This window comes from Tursiops truncatus, chromosome 17 (assembly GCF_011762595.2).
Source record: "Tursiops truncatus isolate mTurTru1 chromosome 17, mTurTru1.mat.Y, whole genome shotgun sequence".
Classification (NCBI taxonomy): domain Eukaryota; kingdom Metazoa; phylum Chordata; class Mammalia; order Artiodactyla; family Delphinidae; genus Tursiops; species Tursiops truncatus.
This window is the reverse complement of record NC_047050.1, coordinates 17,193,218-17,218,632: the sequence shown is the minus strand read 5'-3', so window position 1 is coordinate 17,218,632 and position 25,415 is coordinate 17,193,218. Positions and strand designations below refer to the sequence as shown.

General features: G+C 39.4%; 1 protein-coding gene across 4 annotated transcripts in view; it reads left to right on the top strand.

Annotated features, from left to right (window-relative positions):
* Positions 1-25,415, top strand: part of C17H8orf89 (chromosome 17 C8orf89 homolog) — a 56,239-nt gene that overhangs the window by 10,634 nt on the left and 20,190 nt on the right. For 3 of the 4 annotated variants that reach the window (XM_033842960.2, XM_073794515.1, XM_073794517.1), the window contains exons 3-4: positions 3,677-3,715; positions 5,491-5,678. In XM_033842960.2, the coding sequence (XP_033698851.2) occupies positions 3,677-3,715; positions 5,491-5,630 (179 nt within the window). In that variant the 3' untranslated portion in view covers positions 5,631-5,678. The remainder of the gene's footprint in view (positions 1-3,676; positions 3,716-5,490; positions 5,679-25,415) is intronic. The other variant, XM_073794519.1, reaches the window with a different exon arrangement.

Below are 25,415 nucleotides of genomic sequence, written 5' to 3'. Positions count from 1 at the left end.
TGCCACAATTACTGAAGCCTGTGCACCTAGAGCCTGTGCTCCACAACAAGAGAAGCCACTGAAATGAGAAGGCTACACACCGCAATGAAGAGCAGCCACCACTCGCCACAACTAGAGAAAGCCCACATGCAGCAATGAAGACCCAATGCAGCCGTAAATAAGTAAATAAATAAATAAATTTTAAAAAGGACAACTTATCAGGCATAAAAGAATGACAAAAACCAAGAGAAGAAACAGACAATATCAGCAGACCTACAAAAGATCCAAATAGGCATTATTTGACAGGGATTTAAAAAACTATATTTAATATATTCAAGATAATAGAGAAATTGATGAAAAATTATATCAGAGAATTAGAATCTATAAAAAATAAATAGAAATTATTGAGCTGAAAAATACAATAATAGATTAGATTTAACAGATGATAGGGCATAGGCAACAAAAGCAAAATAAACAAGTAGGATATATCAAACCTACAGGCTTTTGCACAGCAAAAGGAAACAATTAACAAAATGAAAAGGCAGCATATGGAATGGGAGAAAATATTTGCAAACCATATATTTTATAAGGGGTTAATATCCAAAATATATAAGGAACTCCTACAACTCAATAGCAAAAAACCAAATAACCCAATTTAAAAGTGGGCAAAGGACCTAAGTAGACATTTTTCCAAAGAAGACATACAAATGGTAGTAGATACAGGAAAAGATGCATAACATCACTTGTCATCAGGGAAATGCAAATTAAAATGTAGAAAATAAAAGGAAGAAATAATAAAGAGCAGAAATCAATGAAGTAGAAAACAAATATTCAGTAGAGAAAATCAACAGAGCCAAAAGTTAGTTTTTTGAAAATGTGAATAAAATTGATAAATGTGCAGCAAGTCTGATGAGAGAGAGACAGAGAGAAAGAGACAGAGAGAGAGAGAAATTACCAATATTATATAAGAAAAGAGAAAACACAACTTAGAATTGACACAGAATTGACACTGGTGAATTCTTCCAACATTTAAAAAACAAACAAACTATGTTACGTAAATTATTCCAGAAAATAGGAGAAGAGGGAACACTTAAAGACCCAGTTTATGAGGTCTCTAACCTTGATTCTAAAACCTAGCTTTGACATTATAAGAAAGTAAAATTATGGACCAATTTTTCCTATAAAATAGAAGTAAAAATTCTAAACAAGACACTACCAATTCAAATTCAGCGATACATAAGAAGGATAATGCAACACAATCATATCAGATTTACCTAAGGCATGCGAGATTGATTTAACGTTAGAAAAGCAATCGGTGTCATTCATCTTATTAATAGAATAAAGGAGAAATCTCATATGTTCACTTTAATAATTGCAAAAGATATTTTAATGAAATTCTATATTCATGATTAAAAATATTTTTAGCAAACTATGAGAAGGGAACTTTCCTAATTTGATACAGATTATCTTTTTTTAAACTCCTACAGTAAACAGTATACTCTTAAACAATTAATGGGTCAAAGAAGAAATCACAAGGGAATTTAGAAAATATCTGGGGACAAATGAAAACAGAAATATAACCTACCTATAGATTGCAGCCAAAGCAGTGCTAAGAGGGAAATTTATGGTAAACACATTTAAAAAAGGAAAAAGATTTTGAATGAACAACATAAACTTATACCTCAAGAAACTAGAAAAAGAAGAATAAACTAAGCCCAAACTTACAAGAAGGAAGGAAATAATAAGATTAGAGAAGAGATAAATGAAATAGAGAACAGAAAACAAATCAACAGAATGAGGATTTAGTTTTTAGAAAAGATCAGCAAAGTTGACAAATCCTTGGTTAGACTAAGAAAAAAAGCAGAGAAGACTCCAATAGCTAAAATTGAGAATGAAAGAAGAGACATTATAACTGATCACAGAAATAAAAAGGATTATAAGAGGCTACTGTGAACAATTATATGTCAACAAATTGGGTAACCTAGAAAAAAATGGATAAATGTATAGAAATATACAACCTACCAAGATTAAATCATGAACAAATAAAAAACTGAACAGACCTATAACTAATGAGGAGATTGAAGCAGTTATCAAAAACATCCCAACAAAAACAAAAAAGCCCAGAAATCTAGGGTAAGAGGATTATAATTTAAAGATGACCAGAAAGTTGCACATTTGCTCATATCTTATTGGTTCATACTTATTAACAAAGCTCTACTTAGCTCTGAAGCAAGCTGAGAAATGTAATCTCTACCTGGATGACCTTGCGCTCAGTAAAATCCTGTTTTGGAAGGAGTAAAAAGTTTTGAAAAGATCATTAGTACTCTGCCATAATTCTTTTTTTTTTTTTGCGGTACGCGGGCCTCTCACTGTTGTGGCCTCTCCCGTTGCGGAGCACAGGCTCCGGACACGCAGGCTCAGCGGCCATGGCTCACGGGCCCAGCCGCTCCGCGGCATGTGGGATCCTCCCGGACCGAGGCACGAACCCGTGTCCCCTGCATCGGCAGGCGGACTCTCAACCACTGCGCCACCAGGGAAGCCCCATAATTCTTTTATAATTAAAATTTCTAACATTCTATTACAGATATTTGGAAATATAGTTAATTTTTGCAATTTGATCCACATTGCTAAAGTCCCTTATTATTTCTTGATATATATTATACATTTTATACTGTGTATACATACATATTATATATGATATATATAAATTTTTGAGTTCTCTACATAGATTATCATAATCATATGTGAATAATGTCAGTGTTATTCTTTCTTTCCAAATCCTATGCCTTTATTTTTCTGAGTTTTCTAAGCTGGCTAGAACCACCAATACAATAGTGAAGAGAAATGAAAAGTCGGCATCTTTGACTTGTTTCTGATTTTAAAGGAAATGCTTTTAATGTCTTCTCATAAAGAATGATGTTTGATGTATGTTTTGGGTAGATATCCTTTATCAAGGTAAAGAAGTTCCCTTTAACTTTAATTTGCTGAGAGTTTTGTTTTTTGTTTGTTTCGTTTTGTTTTTTTAAATATAAATGAAAGTTTAATTTTATCAAACATTTTTCTGAATGTGATTTTCTGTTTAATTTTTTAAAATAAATTTCTCATATTTTTAAAAATATTTATTTGGCTGTGCAGGATCTTAGTTGCAGCATGCGGGATCTTTTTAGTTGTGGCATGCGAACTCTCAGCTGCAGCATGTGGGCTCTAGTTCCCTGACCAGGGATCGAATCCAGTCCCCCTGCATTGGGAGCGTGGAGTCTTAGCCACTGGACCACCAGGAAAGTCCCCTGTTTAATTTTCTAATGTGGACAATAACATTTGTAGATTTTGTAATGTTAAGCCACTCTTACATTCCTTGGATACCCCCATTGAAGGCATGATGTATTATCTTTTTTTGTGTACTGCCATATTTAATATGCTAATATTTTATTGGGTTTTAAAACCTATGTTGATGAGTGAGCTTACCACTAATTTTCCTTTCTGTCCTCTCCTTGTCTGGATTCAGTGTCAAGACTGTAATGGCCTCATGGAATGAACTGGGGCGTATTCTGCTTTTTCTATTCTCTGAAGGATATGACCTAAAATTGGAATGATCTCTCCCTTGAAAGTCTGATTAGAGTTCATTTGTAAAATCATTTGGATCACTTGTTTTCTTTGGAGGAATCTTTTAATATTAATTCAGTTATTTTAATTTTAGGACTCTTAAGGCATTCTAATTCTCCTTCCATCAATTTGGGTAAGTTATATCTTCTAGAATGTTTTGCATTTTGTCTAAGTTTTCAAATTTATTGGCATAAAGTTTAGTCTTTGCTCTACCTATACTTCTCCTCATATTATTTATTTGGGCCTTCTGTCTTTTTTTAAATTAATCTACCTGGAAGTTTTCCTTTATTATTAGTCTTTTCAGTGAAGAACTCTTGTCTTTTTAAAAATCTTTCTACTTGTAAGTTTGTTTTCTACTTCATTGATTTCTCCTCTTTCCTGTATTGTCTTCCATGTTCTTTGGGTTATTCTTTTCCTAACATATATCTTATATCTAGCTTACTAATTTTCAGTCTTCTTTTCTAACACAGGAATTTTAGGGTATAAACCCCTCTATGTTCAACTTTTGTTGCATCACACAAGTTTTGTAATATTTTCTTTATCATTTAGTTACAAGTATTTTTAACGTTTATTACAATTTCTTTTTTTGATGGATGAATAATTTAGAATGTGTGTATACATTTCTAAATATTTGAGAATTTTAAGACTTATTATTAACAACTTCCAACTTAATTGTATTGGTCTGTATGATACCAATTCTTTAAAGTTTTTTGAGGTTTGCTTAATGCTTAGAATCTAGTTATTTTGTAGCCAGAGAGTCTAAGTGTCAAGTCCATCTTACTGCTAAGAACTGGAATCCTGATCGATTCTTCCCTTCTACTCTCTGTCTGAAATTCCCACTCTCATTACACACCCAAATAAAACAAAACAAACAAAAATACCAACCACATTGGAGAATTGAGGTCAATTTTTATTTTTGGCACGTGAAGCTGAAGTTAAACAGTAGTATTTTAAAGCAATATGGATCAGTGTATTATTTTCAAAGCCTTGTATGCTTCTAAATAAAAGTATTTATACATATTACATATTTAGGGCAATATTTGTGATTACATGGGAACTCCGAATTGATGCATCTGGGTTTAAATCCTGCCTCTAACAATGTCTAGACTCTTTTTTAAATCTGTAATCCAAGATAGTACTAGTTACCTACTTCATAGTATTGTTGTGTGGATGATATAGATGAAAAATACTTGAAATAGAGAGATCATTCAATAATTGTTATCTGTTATTATTGTTATTACTATCCTTCAAAATAGAAGCTTGGTTAATGCTGTTTCAGTTAGTGAGTGACTTATTTTACTTTATAATTTTACTCTTTCACCTCAACGTTTATGAGAAATCGTTTTGTTTGGAGACAGTAACTTGATAAGCATGTAAGGTATGAAATGAGTTATTTATGGAGATCATGCCTTTTGTTTTGGAATAAATTCCACAGCCATCCCATGTTTTAAGAAGCATACGACAGACTCAGTTTTATATCATTAAATATAAACATTAAGCATTTTTTAGTTAAATATTTTTTGAGATGACTTGCCATCCCAGTCACTTTAGAAAGTTAAGTAGCTTTCATTTCTACTTCAAAGAATGTGTTATATGAAGAGCTAGTGGTGTTTTTTTGTTTTTTGTTTTTTTGTTTGGCTGTGCTTAATTTTTTTTTTAACATCTTTATTGGGGTATGATTGCTTTGCAATGGTGTGTTAGTTTCTGCTTTATAACAAAGTGAATCAGTTATACATATACATATGTTCCCATATCTCTTCCCTCTTGCGTCTCCCTCCCTCCCGCCCGAGCTAGTGGTGTTTAATGGTGATTTGAGGAACAGATATTTGGTGTATACTCTTTTAGAGAATATCATTCATGTGTGCTTAATTTAATTGTAATAACAGTTTTGGGGTTTTTTCTTTACAGGTTCTGGCTTCAGCGATCCTCTCACTGGAGCACCATCTCAGTACTTACAGAGACTTTCTAAAATGGCCATTTTGGAGTATGATACCATTCGTCAAGAAACAACCAGAAAATTTAAAAAGAGCAAGAAACAAGAGCCTTGAGACTGCTGATTATCCTTTCGTGGGATGCTTTCTTCACTGACTTCTAAGGTTTGTCTTTTTCCTTTTTTCGATATATGCTATGATGTGCGGTGATTTACATACAATGGAAATGTAAATAGGAAACAAATATTTTCTGTTATATACGGCATATGTTGTATTTTGTTAATCTTACAGACGTTTAAGTTATTAGTTATACAGTTTATATATGGGGACATAAGCCTAAGAAGAATTATATTCTATGAATTTTATGCACATTGGTTATATCTTTTGATTCAGTTTGATAAATGTTTTTTGAGTATCTGCACAATGATGTTTGCTAGGAGCTGCAGAAGATTCAAGAATGAGTTCTCACTGTTAGGGTTAGAGGCTCCCCATGAGAACCCCTTCTTTTCCCTGCTCGAGCTTGAAAGCAGTTGTGAGATAAGTATTCAAGCAGATGAAAATGAAAATATTAGTTTTGTTTGCTGATAAAACCTGGAAGGGAAATCCTGGTTTAGATGTGTGGCAACAGTGGGTTTCCTAACACTGAACTTCAGAATTGGGCAAATGTACACACTCAGGTATGGCTCACCTCAGGCTCACCTGCTGAATTGGGCCTTTGCTACCAAGCAGAACAAGGCATCTCTGCTGCGTAGACAGGCGGATCCCTGAGGGGAAAGTGGGTGGGAAGAGGGGCTCGCTCAGTCTCTAGGGGAGGAGGAAGAAGGTCTAGGTCAAGAGGAAAAACCCCTCCTCAAGAAAGCCTGAGGTGTTTGTCAATGCAAGTCCCTGAAAAACAGGGAGAAATCAAGGATACCAATGGCCGATCCAGCAGAGAATGAGAAATGGGCCATAAGAGAACAACACAGTGTTAACAGAGGAACGAAAATGAGGCAGTGATGTCCAACAGGGAGGTAGAGAAAGCTTCATGGAGGATGCAGTGTTAGAAATGGGCCTTAAAGACATGAAAGATGGAGGGAGAAGGCATTTCTAGAAAGATGGAATAACATAGCAAGGACATACTATGCATTTGGGAACGATATACTTGGCTGGAGCTCTAGGTGGTATAGGGCAAACTTCATCAATTCACGTGCCTACAGACACCAAGTCAGTAGCACATTGAATGATACCAATCAGATGAAGGCTGTGGTGACCTGGGTCATGTTTCTCCATTCATAAACAGGCACTCACTGCCTAGTTTCAGCCCTCTTGTCGTGTGGGAATGTGGACCCAAAGTTGCCAGATATTCTAACCTTTCATGAGAAGCCAGAATCTGGATTTTTGTGAAATCTTCCAATGTGTAAATATTAGCAACTAATTCAAAATAAGCAACTTATAATTAAAAATTTATAAAGCCATTGTGCAAGCCGAAGAAAATTACATGGGCAAGCCAGATCTGGCTTTGTGGGGCTATTTATTTAAATTTGTTTGTTTATTTATTTATTTATTTGGGGCTGTGCTGGGTCTTCACTGCACGTGGGCTTTCTCTAGTTGCAGCAAGCGGGGCCTACTCTTCGTTGCAATGCACGGGCTTTTCATTGTGGTGGCTTCTCTTGTTGCAGAGCGTGGGCTTTAGGCGCGCGGGCTTCAGTAGTTGCGGCACATGGGCTCAGTAGTTGTGGCACATGGGCTTAGTTGCTCCGCGGCATGTGAAATCTTCCCGGACCAGGGCTTGGACCCGTGTCCCCTGCATTGACAGGCAGATTCTTAACCACTGTGCCACCAGGGAAGTCCCTGTGGGGTCATTTATTTATGCATCCTCGGGATCAAAGGACTAGAGGGCGATAGGGCTCATAACTTGATCACATCTGGTAGAGAACCTTCAGATGCCAAGCATGAGTCTATATTTCCTCTGTTTCACAATGGAAGATTTTGACAGTGAAAGTAAATTATTGCTTTTCTGATTTAGGAAGATTCATCCAGGTTTCATTTGTAGGCTAGATTGTAGTGGGAGGAGACTGGAGATAGGGAAACCAGCCAGGAGGTTTTTATAAAAATTGAGGTAGGAATCTCTCAGTAGAAAGGTAGAAATAGGAATGGGAAGGACAGATTAAGATAATCAGGACATCAAGGCAAAGGACTTAAGATCCTTTGATATAGGCTATCAGGAGAGGAAGGATCAAAACCAGCTTATTTCTGGTCTTAGACATAAGATTCTCAGGAGATGCTAGTTTGGGGGAAAATGAGGATGAGTGCAACTTTGGGTATATTCAGTTTAATGTGCCATCAGGACGTCCACAGAGAGATGCCAAGCAGGTAGTTGAAAGCAGATGTGTAGTTCCAGAAAAAGATACTGACTGGAGTTAAAACTTTGAGAAACATTTGCATAGCCAAGCCTGTGTTTTCCCCAATAAAAGAGGAGAGAGAGAAAAGAACCCAAATTTATAAGGGATGAGAGGAAGTAGGTAGAAGACAAATGAAGAAGAAGAAGAAGGAAGAGAAGAAGAAGAGGAAGGAGAAGAAGAAAAATAAACTGTCACAGATGTAGGAGGATGAACATATTCTATGTCCTTGCATGCTCTATATTAATGTATAAAATACACTATTAATGTGTGTTTATATGCATTACATGATGCACTGGTTTCTAGGGAAATAACCAAGTAAACTTAAGTGGGTGTGTTTTTGCCTACATCTGAATTTTGATTGAGAATGACTTAGATATTACCTGTACCTTTTCTATGTTCTGACCACCTCCTCCAAGTGTGGCCAATGATTTAAGAAATGAGAAGCGGGAGAAAAGGTTTTCTCAAACAAAAATTTGATAAACTTTAAAAAAAATTTATTTTATTAAAGTATAGTTGATTTACAGTGTTGTGTTAATTTCTACTGTACAGCAAAGTGATTTAGTTATGCATATATATACATTCTAAGAACACGGTACAATTTATGTCAGAGAATATTTTGTGGATAGGCACTTCTAAACACCTTTGATTATCAGATGGATTTCATTTATTGAGCTCCTACATGTACTCTAAACATTTAATACTTTTGTAAACCTTATGAAAACCCTAAAAAGTAGGTAGGTGATATTATTCCTATTTTATAAAATAAGTAGATCGAGGATTGTTTTATACTTGGTCTCCAGCTAAAAATAGGAGAACTAGAATTCTAACCTACTAGGATTTAAAGCCCATATACATAAAATCAGTAGAATAATAATTGTTTTTAAACTTAGTTGATACAGCATGGTTTAATTACTTAAAATTTAGAGCAAGATAGTAAATACTTGCACAGAAAATAATATCTCCTAGTATTGAGTTGAGTTCCTGACTTATGACACTAACACATCTTGGAGCATTTATACCAGTAGAGTAGAAAGACCCCTCCCCCATCTCCCCTATGAAAGAGTTCAACTGAAGCCAACTCAAGAAAGGAGTGGAATGTTTATTTCTTTTTAATAAGTGAGATATGCTAACGCTAATTAATCATCTTGGGATTGAATTTAACATGTTTTTCATTAAATCTTAAAAAAAAAAAACCAACAACGCAGGCTCTACTTCCTTACATTGCATTTACTCTTTTTGTTCCTCATGAACTTTTTAGAAAAACCAACATGTATTTGGTACTCAGAAGGCTCAAATCGTCCCCAGTTGGGCACACCCAAGATTTAGACATAAAGATAAGATGCCAACTTCTGATATTGTAGCTACCGTGGATGTTAATTTTATGCTTGGGATGAAGACAATGTTGCCAGCATGACCCTTTTGCATTTGTGATTTGGAAATTCCTCCAGTGTAAGCAATATCAGTCACAATTTGGGGAAACTAGACCTTACGATAAATATTTAGGATGGAAGAATGGAGTCCTGATTTTAGGATGAGAAAACAGTTCTTTACAAAGAATGATTACTTCAGTGAAGGACAAACCATTAGTCAATGATAGTTCCGAAGACATTTCCTGAGAAGACATTGTTCATCAAGCAACATTTTAATATGTAATTTAGACTTCTGAGTACATATGGTCACCATGAAGCAGATGCCATGTCTTAGATTAAGGAATGGGTATGTTAATTAATATCTTGTGATTCTGATTCACAGTCTCTGTGAGTTTGGTTGATGTGAATTGGTACGCAGATCCTGATCATCCTGGGCAAATTAATGAAATGAGGGTTGTTTTTTTTTTACTAGAAAAATAACTTTAGTATTTTTGGAAAAATAGTATACATTTTTAGGAATGTCAGCAATGTAGAAAAGTACAAACAAAAAGTTTACAAAACACTTCAAATCCCACCCAGTCATAGATAACATCAGGTAAACATCTTTCTCTGCATATATGCAGATAGATACAGAAATACCTGTATTAAAACGGATCATTCTGTGCCTCCTATGTTTAAATAAAGTTAATTTTATTCTTGTAAAAGAAATAAGTGAAACTGAAGTCATTGCTAAAATCCAAATGTTATTAATTTTAAAATATTTTATAATATAGGTCTAGATCTTCTTTCCTAAAAGAGATTTTTTTTTTTTCCTAAAATATTCCTCTTCAAGAAACTTCTGGTTCTGGCCGAAAACATTTGTCAACTTAGAAAAACCTACCTAGTCTTCTAAAGATGAGTTTAAAAAGTTTCCAGATTCTGCCTTTGTTGCAAGGGAAACTTAAGCATAAGTACTACACAGAGACCTTGGGACTTGAACTGCATTCTCCACTAGGATTGGTCTCTGTTTCACTTAGTCACTCACACTTATAAAGGGTCTTCTATGGGACAATAAGTCACCGCACCCAAAGATAATTAACCCCTTTGCAGAACCAGCAAATCTTTATAACATTAATAAAGTGAACAAAATGTTGAGAGAGACAGAGAGAGAGATTCTTCTGTAAGGTTTTTCAAAGTTAAGCGTGCATCCAGATCTGGAGAGCTTGTTAAAATACAGATTCTTATGGGTCTGGGGTGGGTCTGAGAATTTGCATTTCTAACAAGCTCCCGGGTGATGCTGATACTCTGATCCACGGATCACACTTTGAGTAGCCTGCCTGAGAATCACCTGCACTTAGAGTTACCTGGTGCATTTTTGAGACACACCATAGTCCAGGCTCTACTCCCAGAGAATCTGATCTAGCTGGTTTGGGGTGGCCACTGAACATGGGTAAGTTTTAAAATCTCCCCAAGGATCCTAATGTGCAACTAGGTCTGAGGATTACCATTGAAATGTTAAGAGATTATGAAAAATATCAAGAAGTTGAAATAACCTTTTTCCTTCTATTCAGAGCTTTATAGCCACTATTACATTGTCTCCCGGCATTAGTTGTTGCTGTGGAGAAATCTGATTCTTCACCATTTTTTAATCCCTTGTAGATTATTTGCCATTTCTGCCTGGATGTCTAAAGATTTTCTTGATACTTGAAACTGAATCAGAGTATGACTCACTGTGTGTTGTCCTAGATCAAAATTTCCTGGAACATAGTATGTTCTTTCAAAGCTGCATATTCTATTTTTTCTACATTTTTGGGAAATTTTTTCTTTCATTGTATCTTTGAATACTTACTCCTTCTGTCCCATATTTTTGAATTCTCTACTTCAGGAACACCAAACATGCCTGAGGTCATCTTTATCTGTTTTCGGTATCTGGCGAGTTGGAAAATAAGATTTGTCAATATTTTTCTATTTTCTTTCTGATTAATCTGTGGAATTTTTTTTTCTCCCCTAGCTGTGTTGGCTGTTGATGATTTTAGTGTTTCTTCTAGGTCAGCTATTCTCCACTGTGCCCAGCAGGGTGAAGGTATTATTTTCCCATTTTATAGACAAAGAAATTGTGATTTAATAACTTACCCAAGTTTCCACAGCTCACAGGTTCCAGAGCCCAGGTTTGAACCTGGGTTTACCTGAATCCTAGGTCCCTGCTTTCTCCATCACAGTACAACCCTCTTTGAAAATGTTATCTTGAATGTCCTTCCAATTCAAAAAGTGCTTGTGGGCAGGTCCCTGCCTGCCCTACTCAGACTCACCCATTGACAACAATTAATGGATGGGCCATTTGTGCTGGGTGCTAGATGAGGGCTGTGGGGACATTGTCGCCTGTCGCTAATTCCTCCTTCCTCACGCCATGTAGGGCATGAAGCTTCAGAGTGACGGTCTAGCTTTCCCACCTCAGAAAACAAATAGAAATATTATAGAACCCTAAGGAATAGTTTAAAATTTAAATAATCACTGGCATCTATATAGTGATTTATGGATTACAAAGCCCTTACACACACAATTTCATTAGCACCTTGGAAGATGACGTCACACAGGGATGTTACGTGTGGATGACTTCTTGGGTGAGGATAGCAGAGGGTTCCCTTGGTGCCACACGGTTACTGACAGGCAGTTCCACTGTGTCTTGCCATCAGAAACACTTTCTAAATCTTCTTTAGGTCCATTGTAGACTCATATAATCAGCCATATAATTTCAAGTGCTTGACATTTATTTGTTTTTTCCATCTGGATTTTTCTCCTTTGAAAATCAGGGTGGACTGCCAAGTGAAATTATGAACTGGCTCCTGTTGGAATGGGTTTGGGGTGTTGAATAAATGACTGATGTCAGCAGACACCCCGAGTCAGAAGAAAGGTGGACTAAGACCTGCTTTAGAATAAATATTTGTGATTCCTCGAGCAGTTCTTCCCTCTTAATGTATGGCTTTTTCAGAATGCTTACGGTCCGTGTCCTGACTGACGCCTGTGTTTAAAGAAGTATAGAAATTGCCACCAGTGCCTGGTGATTCCATCAAACTATTCAGCTAAACACAGAAAATGTACGAGTTCACAGTTACAGGCATAATTTACCTTCCTCAGAATACAGGTTGATACCCACATAAAATGGACATGTGAGGAGAAGAATGCTTTTGATTCATGGCGTGTTTTTCTTGTGTTAAATTTTTAATCTGAAACTAAAGAGATATCAGTCTGTAATTTTTCTACAGCTCCACAAACCTGAGTATAAGCTGAGATAATGTGCTCATGAAGAGAAACCAAAATCCTATCTTCCAGAAAAACTGAATCTGGTCAAATAAGGCCGCCAGGGACCTTATCCTAAAATTGATAACTCTGAGGGATATGACAGACTTAAAGTCCATGCTTATGGAGCGGTGTTTTGGCAACAACAAAAAGATGGAAGAAAAGACATCTCTGGCACATGTCAGGTCAATTTCATTTACTGCAAATGTATTTTAGCAGATTAAATACGTTCACAAATTGATTTATACTTTAGAAGATTTGGCACATACACTTGAAACAATTATGGACGGCTATCCATCCCCCCACTACAGTCTTGTTTGGACAGTCTTTCTGTGTGTGTGGTAAAATACACATAACATAAAGTTTACTATCTTAGCCATTTTTTTTTAGCACACATCCTGTCTCAATTTTATTAAGTTTAATATACATTAAATTTTCAATCCCATTCATTAAAACCATGCAGATTCAATGTATGCATTTCTACAACTAAAATTCCCTTTCTAGTGGATGGCAGAAAGAGGAAACACCAACATATTGATGATTCAGTATTTTCGGAAGTTTTTTTTTCTTTTTCAATATCTTTTTTTTATTAGAGTATAGTTGATTTACAATGTTGCATTAGTTTCTGCTGTACAGCAAAATGTATCAGTTATACATATACATATTTTAAGTGTTCAATTCAGTGGCATTAATACCCTGCCATCGACAACCTTGCATTCTCTTGGTTTTTTGTTTAGGACTGACTTCCTTTCTTCTCTCCTACTTCACTTCTGTCTTCTTGGCTTGACTCTGGCCATCCTAACCCATAGGCAAAATATTCTGACGCTTTGTACAAAAGCAAAAATAGAATGGTCCACATAGCACCCCTGGCAGGATATCTAATCAAAACCTGACTTCAACAATGATGGAAATTGGTCTTGGAGAAAGAGTTGCAGGCTCTCAGGGAAATGCAGGCACTCTGATATGTGTACGTAGACTGAATAGGGCTGAAAGCAGAGTCCTGGTCATGCACTGTGGTGGGAACTCAACACACAGTGGCAAGATGTAGCCTCCGCTTTGGGAATGGAGCCTTCCAAGAGAGGAAGACAGGACACTCTTGTTACAATGTAGTTCGATCCCCTGAATTCCTGTGAAACCTGTTCAAGGAATCTTTTTTTATAATTTGGTAAAATTAGAAGTCTGCTCCTATACAACTTTAGCATAAGTTGTAGATGGCCTTGGGTGAGCATTTCCATCTAAGCATAGGGTTTCCGCTTATTAGAGATTATTTAGATCAACTCGACAACCGCCAAGCTGACCACGTGCAAAGCACAGCAGAGGACATTTAAAGGGAAGTAGGATACAGCTCTTGCCTTCAAGGATTTTACATGCTAACGCAGATGGGTGAGCATGGATAGCTGTGTGATGGGATGGCATAAATGTTGTAAACTTAGGTAAATACACAGCACTGACTTTCTTTGAGACTTCACTTCTGGTATGGAGCGTATATGAAACCAATAAGTGAAATACAGTTATGAGGAAATCTTCAAGAAAAATGACTAATTAATCAATTTACTTCAATATGAATTGATTTTGCATGTATCAGGCCCTAAGTTAGTGACTGGAAATCCAAAGAAAAATGAGCACAGTCCCTGTCCTTGAGAGTCTGACATACAGGAAGGGGAAGCTGACAGCCACTGACAACGCAGTGTAAGGAGAAGTATCTGGTCCCCCTGGGTCTCTGCATCCCTTTCTTGGGTGGAACTTCTCAGGATCATTTGGGCCCTGGAGCATCCTGATCACTGAAGTTGTTGAAGGAGTAATGGGCCTAATCCTGCAGTGCTTGGGTAGACAGGGCACAGAGGGGAAGGGAGCAGAAGGGGGAAAAGGGCAGTGCAAGAAAGGGCAGAGGAAGGAAGATCATCTGCCACGAGTCCAGATGTATCGCCACCTGCTGTCTAAGTGATGGCTCTGCTACGGCTGAAACTGATAGCTGCCTCTTTAAGATGGAATAGTTAAAGCTTCATTTGCTGAGAACATTTGTCAACCCTGCAGGTGAACTCATCTATCCCTTTCTACTTCTTGGCAAGCCAAACCGTAGGGTGTGGCTATGGCCTGAAATAACTTCTAGTCCCTCCTGAGATCCAGCCCAGGGTCAGGGAGAGGGCCTCGGGGGCCAGACTGAAGCCCCACATGGCCGACTGGTTCCTGGGTGCCCCATGTGTTGCTGTCAGAACAGTTGGGGAATGTGCAGTATCCTGGACCTTAGACCTCCCAGCAACATGGTGAGTATCTTTGCCCAGCTGGATGGATTTCTGAGAGTCACGTTAGAATATGGGTTAACCACGTGGCGTCTGATGTCAGGCTGCCTGGGGTCAAATCCCCACTCTGAAACTTGCTAGATGTTTAACTGTGGTCAGGTATCTTTGCCTCCCCAAGTGTCACCTGGAAAAGGGAGTAGTTAAAAAAAAAAAATCCAGAATAATAACAATACCTACTTCTTGGGGCTATTGGGAGAGTTAAATAATGTATATAAATCTCCAAACCCCATGTCAGCCACTTGGTGTTTAATTGTGTTATTTTAATCCTTGGGGATGGTTCCCACCTTGGAGTGTCAGGGGTGGTGTGGAAACAGACGCCCTGCGTGAATAGCGCTGTAAGCCGAGAAGGGCTGATCAGACGCTCTCCCCAATTTGGAAGGGGTTGAGTGGGATACAATTACCAATTCCTGATTTTCTTTTCAATCTTGGCAGAAAGGGTATAATTTTTTTTTGTGGTACGCAGGCCTCTCACTGTTGCCTCTCCCATTGCGGAGCACAGGCTCCGGACGTGCAGGCTCAGCGGCCATGGCTCACAGGCCCAGCCTCTCCGCGGCACGTGGGATCCTCGCGGACCGGGGCACGAACCCGCGTCCCCTGCATCGGCAGGTGGACCCTCAACCACTGCGCCACCAGGGAAGCCCAGAAAGGGTATAATTTTAATAAGATGAAAGGAGGCTTGCAGGTTCCTGACAACAAAGAAAATCACAGGCTACCGCCGTGTATTCACACCTTCTCTGGATCATCGTAAGGAAGCGGATTAAGGAATCCACAGGGAAGGGAGACTCTGGTGCTCCCCACTGAGACGTGGCTTGCCCTCAGGGGCACAGGCAGGGGAGAGGAACCCAACTCGAGTCCTCTTTTGATAACTGCTGATGGTAAGATGCGGGTGGTGGTACAGGTGTGTTGGGGGAGACTTTTCTGGGCATTCCTGAGCTCTCCCGCCAGGCCTGGTGGCTCTGATTTCTTAAATGACCTGTTCACAATTGTGAACTCAGGGGAAAGTGAGTATGTCCCTAGCTCCGTGTTTGAAAGATAATAAGTAAATGCTCATATCAGAGTTTAAATGTTGATACGTATTCTCTTAAATGAACTTTTACATTGGCCCCTTCTTCTCGCCTTCACTTGCCAAGTAAAGAACAGCAATATCCAACTCTTGTTACTATTTTGGTTCAAGAAAACAGCAGAGAATCTAGGATTCCTTCCCACACACCCCTTCTGGCAGCCCTCTAGTGGCTTTCTCCTCCTTACAGTGTTTTCGTTTGTTTGTTTTTTCCCTTTATTCACAGCCCTATTGCCCAGTGCTTAACCTTGATACAAGAAAGACACATATGACCAGTGCACTTGAAATTGCCAGTCACTGAGTGACTTACTATATTCTGCCTCTGTCTTGAAAACAACAACTTTTGCTGTCTCCTCCCTCACCCCCACTCCCCTAGTTGCCAAGGAAGTATTACTAGAAATCTGAGAACAGCAAACCATAAGAGTTGTTAGATTGCTAAGAAGAAGTGTGACATCTCCTTGGAGACCTGTGAGCTGAGGATGGGTCCAAAGCAGGTGACTTTTAGAAGATGCGCAGATCAGTAACTACCGCTGTCGTCTGCCCTGTCGATGTCAGATGCTAAGTATTTAACCAACATTGTTTCATTTATTCCTCACAGCGGCCCAGTGAGCCAGGTATGATTGTTATTATTATTATCCCCATTTTTCAATGAGGCTCAGAGAGATTAGGTAACTTTCTTGAGGTCTCATAGCTGGTTAATGCTAGAACTAGTATTTGAACCCATGTCTGTCTTACACCAAAGCCCATGCTCATAACCACTCCAGGATGCAGGACCCTTTGTGGGGTTACACTCTACTTAAGCAACTTATAGTCTAGAATGACCTGGAACGCACGTCATTGTGTCTTAACACATCATCACTATTTGTTTACCAAACAGAACATATGTAGCATCTGATTTTGTCACATGAGGGAAGAGTCGCACTGGTAGACTCAGGTCCCAATGTGACTGAGGGGCACTTTCCCCAAAGGCAGTCGCGTGAAGACGTGAACATTTACCCCGTAAGCACAAATGACAGGCCCAGCACGGTCCTACCAGATGAGGAAACAGCCTGGGGACAGGGGTGGACTGGCCATGCACTTTTACTGCAGAGGGCCTGTGTTCTATCCCTGGCTGGGGAAATAAGATCCCGCAAGCCACACGGTGCAGCCACAAAAAAAAAAAAAAAAAGATGTGATTTGTGAGCTGTTGCAGACAAATCCCAATATTTTTATCAAATGACGAGCACTGTTTTCTCCAGGGGTGGCCAAGTTGCAGGCCCATAGAGTGACGGAAGGGTGGGTTCCCCTAATTATTGCAGATTCATTTCCACAGTTCAGCACTAGCTGTGTTATGGACTGTACCAGGATAGGCACTGTGACAGGAGTTAGGAACGCAGTGATGATTTGTCCCTTTGGCCCTTCGTGGAGGGAAAGCCAGACCCACAAGCAAACAATTCTAATCCTGAAGTCCAAGTGCAGAAGTGGGAGTGTGCGTAAGGTTCTGTGTGAGCACGGAAGTTAGAAGGGCTAATTTTCTTGGAAGACTTCGAGGAGAGTCTCAACTTTTGGAGGAGGCTTTGTGCATAGAGAAGAGAAGAAGAGGTCGTGTCAAGGGAACAGTATATTCAACGGCTTGGAGGTCTGACTGTGTGGGTCATTACTGCGGGATAGTGAGTAATTTGTGACCAAGGCATGGGATGTGTATGGGGAGGTGAGGAAGTTGGGGACCCCCCCTTAAAAAGGGTTTATGACAAAGATATGCAGCAAATCTCTTTGTGTTATAGTTTAAACACAACTTCATATCAGTAAAAGTAGGAAAAAAGGAAGCAGCATAATGTTCATGACCACTCTTTTTAGAAAAAGGTTTATCTTTCCAAATATTCAAGAGCATAATAATTCCTTTGGGTCATGGTCAATTTCTGGACACTGAGCTCCCCATTCAAGCAGAACTCTAGAAAGCAGAGGGGTCTTCTTTTTACAATTACATAGAGGCAAGACTGGTGATCATTTATAGGAAGGCTCTCTGGCAAATGGAGGTGGGACTCTTGAATATTTTCTTGATCTTGGGAGGAAAGAAATTTAAAAACAACACTTCAAGATAAAATAGATAGGACAAAGAGTAAATCCACAGAAGTTTTTGTTTCCTTACTCTTATCATTCAAATAACTTCCATGAATTAGTATGTGCGTGCAAAGAATCCACTGGAAAATTATTTCTAGCTATTTACAAGGTTTTACTTCATAATTACAATTATTTCATAATTGTAAGCTTTCAAATGGACATTAATAATGAACTCCAAATGCCAAATGAAAAACTCAATGCATGTCATAAGTCATAGGGCTTCCAGTACATTCCAGTCTTTATATCTGCTACTCAATTAATGATGACACTTAAGCAAATTAGAAACTACGGCAAAAAAAAGGAAACTTAATTTGAGAATGCGCTTTGGGATAACGCTAGAGTGGTTGAAAAAACGCTGGAGGTTCTGGAACCCCTAGGACATCTCCTGAGGGATTTGGTGTGTCAATTTCAAGTTTGGTTCTCTGAGCCTCTCCCAGAGGATGAGTTCTGTCCAGTTCTGGCTCCTGACCCACTCAGAAAGGTCCTCAAAGAAAGAACAAGTTTCTGGAATAAAAGAAAGACTGTTGGCAATTCAACCTTTCCTCTTTGGCGATCACAACGAGAGGTAGAACACATAACAGAATGGCTTAATTTAAATGACAAGAGGAGATAATGAAACATAAATACAAAAACATAATTCCAATTCCAAGAAGAGATGAAAATTAGCATCAATTCCCCACTTGGGCCCCTTCTGTGTTAACAGAGTCTGTACTGCCCAAGGAATCACAGGGCTGGCCATTATCTTGGAAAAGGAATTTATTATGAGCGTAATGATGTGTGTTCTCAACCATTTTGTGGATTTTAGTTTTCAATGCCCCTCTTTCATGTTTCTTGAGTTTTTCTGGGACAAGATCTCTCCCTCCCACAGGACTACACATGGCCAAATTCATTTTACATTGGATGACAAATTGCATTTGAATTTGTAGGGTTGAAAGGTCAAGGCTGTTCTCTGTTAGTCAGCCAGGCTCCCTCCTGGTGTTTTAGTCATGAGACTGTGTTTGAAGGTCCTCTGAGCCGCTGCCTCCTCCAATCCTCATGAATACCTAATTCTGCCCTGACTTGTATTCCTAATTACTGACTCTACCCGCAGGAGGGGATCATGCCAGGGGATTGACAAAATAAACTGAAGCGGGCCCAGCTCCATATTATTCATCCTGGGGCAGTCAATAGTCAACCATAACCCAGAATTTTGAAAAAGGTCCATTTTCTGAGCCCGTGTCTTGCCCCAAGCTGTCAAGCAGGGAATGCTCCGTGAGAATCAGCCTCTTTGCCAGAGCTCTATACGTCCAAAACATTAATTAGCAGGGAATTCCCTGATGGTCCAGTGGTTAGGACTCTGCGCTTTCACCGTTCAATCCCTGATCGGGGAACTAAGATGTGCAACTGTGAAATGCATGAAGGATGTCTCTAATCTGAGTAGCCTGTGGGCCCACCAGCCTTTAGCACATAACCTTTACCTAGTGGAGAAGGTTTTGTTGTGCTAAATTGACATTAATTGGATTAAAAGTGACTGACCCCAAGGTGCGTCGATCTCCTATGAGGACTCTGTCATGTCTCCGCGTGTGCTTTGTATAAACATCACGCTGCGTGCATACAAATGCACATGAAGAGAAAACACACATCACTCAGACCGTGCTCATTTGAAATGTTGTGCCATTCACACAGATACCAGTTAGAATTTAATTTTGTACTCTCTGCAATAAAATGAGTTTTCATAGACCCTTAGTAGTGTAACAGAGATTATAAGTAAAATACTCAGGAAAAATTTTTTTCCAAGTACTTACAAGCTCTAGAAGAAAGACAAACAACTGAAATGCTAATTCAAGTCATTTTTACATGGTCATTTAAGGAGATCCTTTCAAGATGTTTACTAGGTTATATTAAGAGTTGTTTCAGGACTTCCCGGGCGGTCTGGTGGTTAAGACTCTGCGCTTCCACTGCAAGGGGCACAGGTTTGATCCCTGGTTGGGGAACTAAGAGTCTGTGCGCAGTGCAGTGCCTGCCCCCGCGATAAAAAGAGTAAATAAAGTGTCAAGAGGAAAAAACACGAACCTAGAATTCTATACCCCATGAAATTATTCTTCAAAAGTGGAGGGGAGATAAAGACCTTCTTAGACAAACAAAAAATGAGGGAAATTGTTGCCAGTAGATTTGCCTTGTGAGAAATATTAAAAGAAGTTCTTGAGAGAGAAGGAAAACAATATAGATCAGATACTTGGATCTACATAAAGAAAGGAAGAGCATCAGCGAAAGAATACGTGAAAGTAAAATTAAAAAGAAAAAACAAACCCTGTTTCTTCAACTAGTTATTCACCCCTTCTTTAGCCTAGGGCACAGAGTACCCAAAATTAAACAGGTTTTCAGAAATGTCTGTTGATAATTCTGTCTAACATTATGATAGTCATCATGTGTAGTTTAGTTAATAAATGTATATTAAAGTAATAAATATATAATAAAAAATTCCACAAACTTTTCCCTTCAATAAGTACTTAATAATAGCTATCATTTATTAAGCTCATATTTTATTAGGGTGCTAAATGCTTTATATCCATCATCTTTTAAAATTTTTCACCAGCCCTGTGATGTAAGTATAAATATGATATTGCAGATGAAATTCAGAGAAGTTAAGTAACTTGCCTCAGCTCACACAGCAAGTGAGTGGCAGAGCTGGGATTCAAACATGAGTCTTCCTGATTCCAAACCCAGGACTTTTAATCACTATGATGTACCACATTCAGGGCATGGTTAAACTTGTCCCCCATGTGTCTGAATGGGTAGAATTTTTACTGACGGTATCTATGCCCCACAAGGCCTGGCCTCCATTCAGTCCTTTAGCAAACACTTGCCCTGCCCTTGTGGACACTTTAGACGAATGAAGAGCCAAGGTTAAAGTCAAAGCAAAAGGTAATATCTATCATAGGAAAGACTTGGTAGCAAATTTATGAATCAGATTTTGATAATCCAGTGTGAAACAAACCCCCAGATCCTGCTTGCTTTTGTTGGAATATGAAAATATTGACTAAAAGACTTAGCAGTTATTGTTCATACTTTTGTAGAAGGCAGAAGACTTTAATTAAAGTGATAATTAATGTGGAAAGTAGAAGTGCGAACATCTTATTCATTTTTTAAAATGCACACTTTAGTTTTGTCAGAGTGAAAGAACCTAAGCCTTTCCTTAAAAGGTTTCAGATTACAGATCCTAATAAATTCTTTTTAATTGATCTGAATCAGTTCTTTAGTCTTTAGATACATTCCATGTATAAAAATGTGAGAAATCCACTTCAATTCTTCACATATTTCTCGACCATCTACCTATACCTTTCTCTGAGATGGATGTTGGAGATACTTTTCTTTAGGGACCCATAGGTAGCAAGTCAGGCAAATGTACACACAATGAGTCTGGAATTGAAGTTTTTTTTTTAAAATATAAATTAATTTATTTATTTTTGGCTGCACTGGGTCTTCGTTGCTGCGTGCTGGCTTTCTCTAGTTGCAGCAAGCAGGGGCTACTCTTCGTTGCGGTGCATGGGCTTCTCATTGCGGTGGCTTCTCTTTGTTGCGGAGCACGGGCTCTAGGTGCACAGGCTTCAGTAGTTGTGGCTCACGGGTTCTAGAGCGCAGGCTCAGCAGTTGTGGTGTACGGGCTTAGTTGCTCTGTGGCATGTGGAATCTTCCCGGACCAGGGCTCGAGCCCATGTCCCCTGCATTGGCAGGCAGATTCTTAACCACTGTGCCACCAGGGAAGTCCCTGGAATTGAAGTTTTTAAATGATGTTTATGAACATTATGACTCACGTAAAAACATTGGCCTGAGCACTGTCACACCAATATTTGGCTTCAGCAATAAGAGAATAATAATGAAGTCATGAAGCACTTTCCTTCCTTCTGCTTGCTTGAGTTTGATTTACTTTTCTTTCTCTAGTTTCTTACGTAGTTGAAACTTACATTATTGACTTGAGATCTTTTTATTTTCTAATATAAGCATTTCGTGTTATAAATTTCCCTCTAAGAACTGCTTTAGTTGCGTCCCTCTAATTTTGGTATGTTATGGTTTCTTTTTCACCTTATTAAAAATATTTTCTAATATCTCTTGTGAATTCTTCTTTTAACCAAGGATTATTTAGAAGGATGTTGTTTAACAGGAAGTATTGAGTGAATTTTCTAGCTGTGCTTGTGTTATTGATTTCTAGTTTTAACCTATTGTGGTCAGAGAACAGACTTTTTGTGTGATTTTAATTTTTAAAAAATCATGGAGCCTTCTTTTTCCATCTTTTTTTTTTTTTTTTTTTTTTTTTTTTTTGCTGTACGCGGGCCTCTCACTGTTGTGGCCTCTCCCGTTGCGGAGCACAGGCTCCAGACGCGCAGGCTTAATGGCCATGGCTCACGGGTCCAGCTGCCCCGCAGCATGTGGGATCTTCCCGGACCGGGGCACGAACCCGTGTCCCCTGCATCAGCAGGCGGACTCTCAACCACTGCGCCACCAGGGAAGCCCATGGAGGCTTTTTTTATGACTCAGAATGTGGTCTATCCTGGCGAATGTTTCATAAGCATGTCAAGTGAATGTGTATTCAGCAGCTGTTGGTTCAAGTGTTCCCTAAATGTCAATTAGGTCCATTTGTTTAATAGCGCTGGTTACTATAGCTTATTGATTTCCTGTCTACTTTATCAATTATTGAGAGAGAAGTACCAAAATTTCCAGTTATAATTGTATATTTATGTATATTTTTTTCAATCAGTTCACGCTTTCACGTATTTCGAAGCTCTGTCAGGTGCATGCACGTGAAGGATCAGTACATCTTTCTGATGAATTGACAGCTTCATCATTATGCAATGTCTCCCTTTATCATTGGTAATATTCCTCTTTTTCTGAAATCCATGTTGTCTGATATTAATGAACCCACTTATGCTTTATTTTGAGTAGTAATTTCATGGCATATCTTTTCTCTATCTTTTCATTTTGAACCAGTTTTGTATTTCCCTCTTTTTAAAGTGGGGTTCTGATGGACAACATTATACTTGGGTCTTGTTTTTTTTTTAATTAATTTATTTTTGGCTGCGTTGGGTCTTCATTGCTGCCCATGGGCTTTCTCTAGTTGCGGCGAGCGGGGGCTATTCTTCGTTGTGGTGCATGGGCTTCTCATCGCGGTGGCTTCTCTTGTGGAGCACAGGCTCTAGACGCACGAGCTTCAGTAGTTGTGGCTCGCAGGCTCAGTAGTTGTGGCTCGTGGGCTCTAGAGCGCAGGCTCAGTAGCTGTGGCCCACAGGCTTCGTTGCTCTACGGCATGTGGGATCTTCCTGGACCAGGGCTCGAACCCATGTCCCCTGCCTTGGCAGGTGGATTGTTAACCACTGTGCCACCAGGGAAGTCCACTGGGCCTTGTTTTTTAATCCAGTCTGAGAATCATAGCCTTTTACTTGGGCTTTAGCTACACCTGTACCACTAAGAGGGTCTCTCTCTGGTCTCTTTCTCCAATCTTTCTCATAGGCACTGGCTACAGGCCAGTGGTAAAGAGCTTGCAAGTGCAGAGTTCTCTTGCGTCTGGTGATCCTACCTATTCCAAACTGACCAGCTAGCCCACACTGGCTTTTAAGAATATGTCAAAATGTTAGATAATTTCTTTCTACCCACTTGTATGGCAACCACCTCTTCCTTCCTTGCCCAAAACAATATTTGTATCCTTACAGTCGCCTTGTGACCTCAGCTCCTTGATGTGTTCAAGAAAATTATGATTTTGTAGATTATCTGCCATTTTCTCATTGCTGGGGAAGCTATGTTCTCTTGCACCCTAAGCGGAAGCAGAAGCTTCCTGGAGGGTTTTAAGCAGCCAAGTGATATTATCTGATTTAATTTTTTTTTTTTTTTTTTTGTGGTACGTGGGCCTCTCACCGTTGTGGCCTCTCCCGCTGCAGAGCACAGGCTCCGGACGCGCAGGCTCAGCGGCCATGGCTCACGGGCCCAGCTGCTCCGCGGCATGTGGGATCTTCCCAGACCGGGGCACGAACCCATGTCCCCTGCATCGGCAGGCGGACTCTCAATCACTGCGCCACCAGGGAAGCCCGGATTTACATGTTTAAAAGCTCTCTCTGGCTGCTTTGTGGAGAATGCATTTTAGGGTGGGCTGGAGTGGAAGTGGAGAGACCATCGAGGAGCTAACAGAGCAGTTTAATCACGAGACAACGGTGGCCTGGACGAGGCTGGTGCCGGAGGGGAAAGAGGGGTTTGGGACATATTTTAGAAGTAAACTAAGAGGATTTGATGATGGACTGAATGGGAGGGGGGAAGACTCAAGGATGACTCTTAGGCTTAGTTTGAGCAAAGGAATGAATGTTGGGGCCACTTACTGATAGGAAAACAGATCTGGGGGCAAATCGAGTTCTGTGTTGGAGATGTGAAGTCCTCAATCAAGTAGAGGTATCAAGTCGGAAGTTGGATCCTCAAGTCCAGAGCTCAGAGGAGAGTTCTGGGCTGACAATTTACCTGTGAGAGTTAACAGTGTGGAAATGATATTTAAAGTCCTGGGACTGGACGAGGTTACCCAGGGAAAGGAGACGATAGAAAAGGTCACCCATTTGACATAGGATGGAGGAGGGAGCATAAAGGAGACAGAGAAGCAGTGGCCAAGGACACAGAGGAGAGACTTTAATAATCCCTTGAAGGAAGATTTTAATCTAGACTTGGTAGGAATCCATAAGCCACAAAAACACTGTATTTCATTCAAGAGAAACTGGAGATAGTACAACTCTATTAACTCTTGATTATTAGGTAAATAAGACTGCCAGTTGCTTCTGGAATCTTGGGCCTAAGATCTTTCATTGATCCCAGGCAGGAGTCTGCCACTGCTGGGAGCTATGGGGACTCTCAGTAACAAGGGTTATTGTAGTTCCATGCATGGGTAGCTTAGCGAAACTTTATTAAGCTTGGCGGGTATGTGCACATATCAGAGGCTTGATCGTCCTCTTTAAATTTTCCCCCCTCCTTTCTCTCCCTCTGAGGCAGATGCTCCTGGCCTGTTGGGTCCTGGCTGCATCACACAGATTCCTTTCTTGGTCTTTGCATGTGTTATTGTGAAATTTAAAGCTTCTTCAGAGGAGACATGCTCTATTAAGTAAGAGAAATGTGGCTAAAGGAACATCATAATGAGGCTGATTAGATGTTTTTGTTGGTGGTGACCTTTCTACTTAACTCCGAGAATGTGTTGTTTTGGGTTTTAAAATACATCATAGGGACTTCCACTCGAACGAGACGTGTGGGTGAGTTGCAGGCTGAATGTGTTTGATTGGCGTGGAGATAGACTTCAGGGCGGCACAACTTCCCATTTAATATTAGACATCCTGTTTGAATTAGTCAGGATTCTCCAGGAAAACAGAACCAGTAGAATGTGTGTGTGCATGGGTGTATGTGTGTGTGTGGAGAGA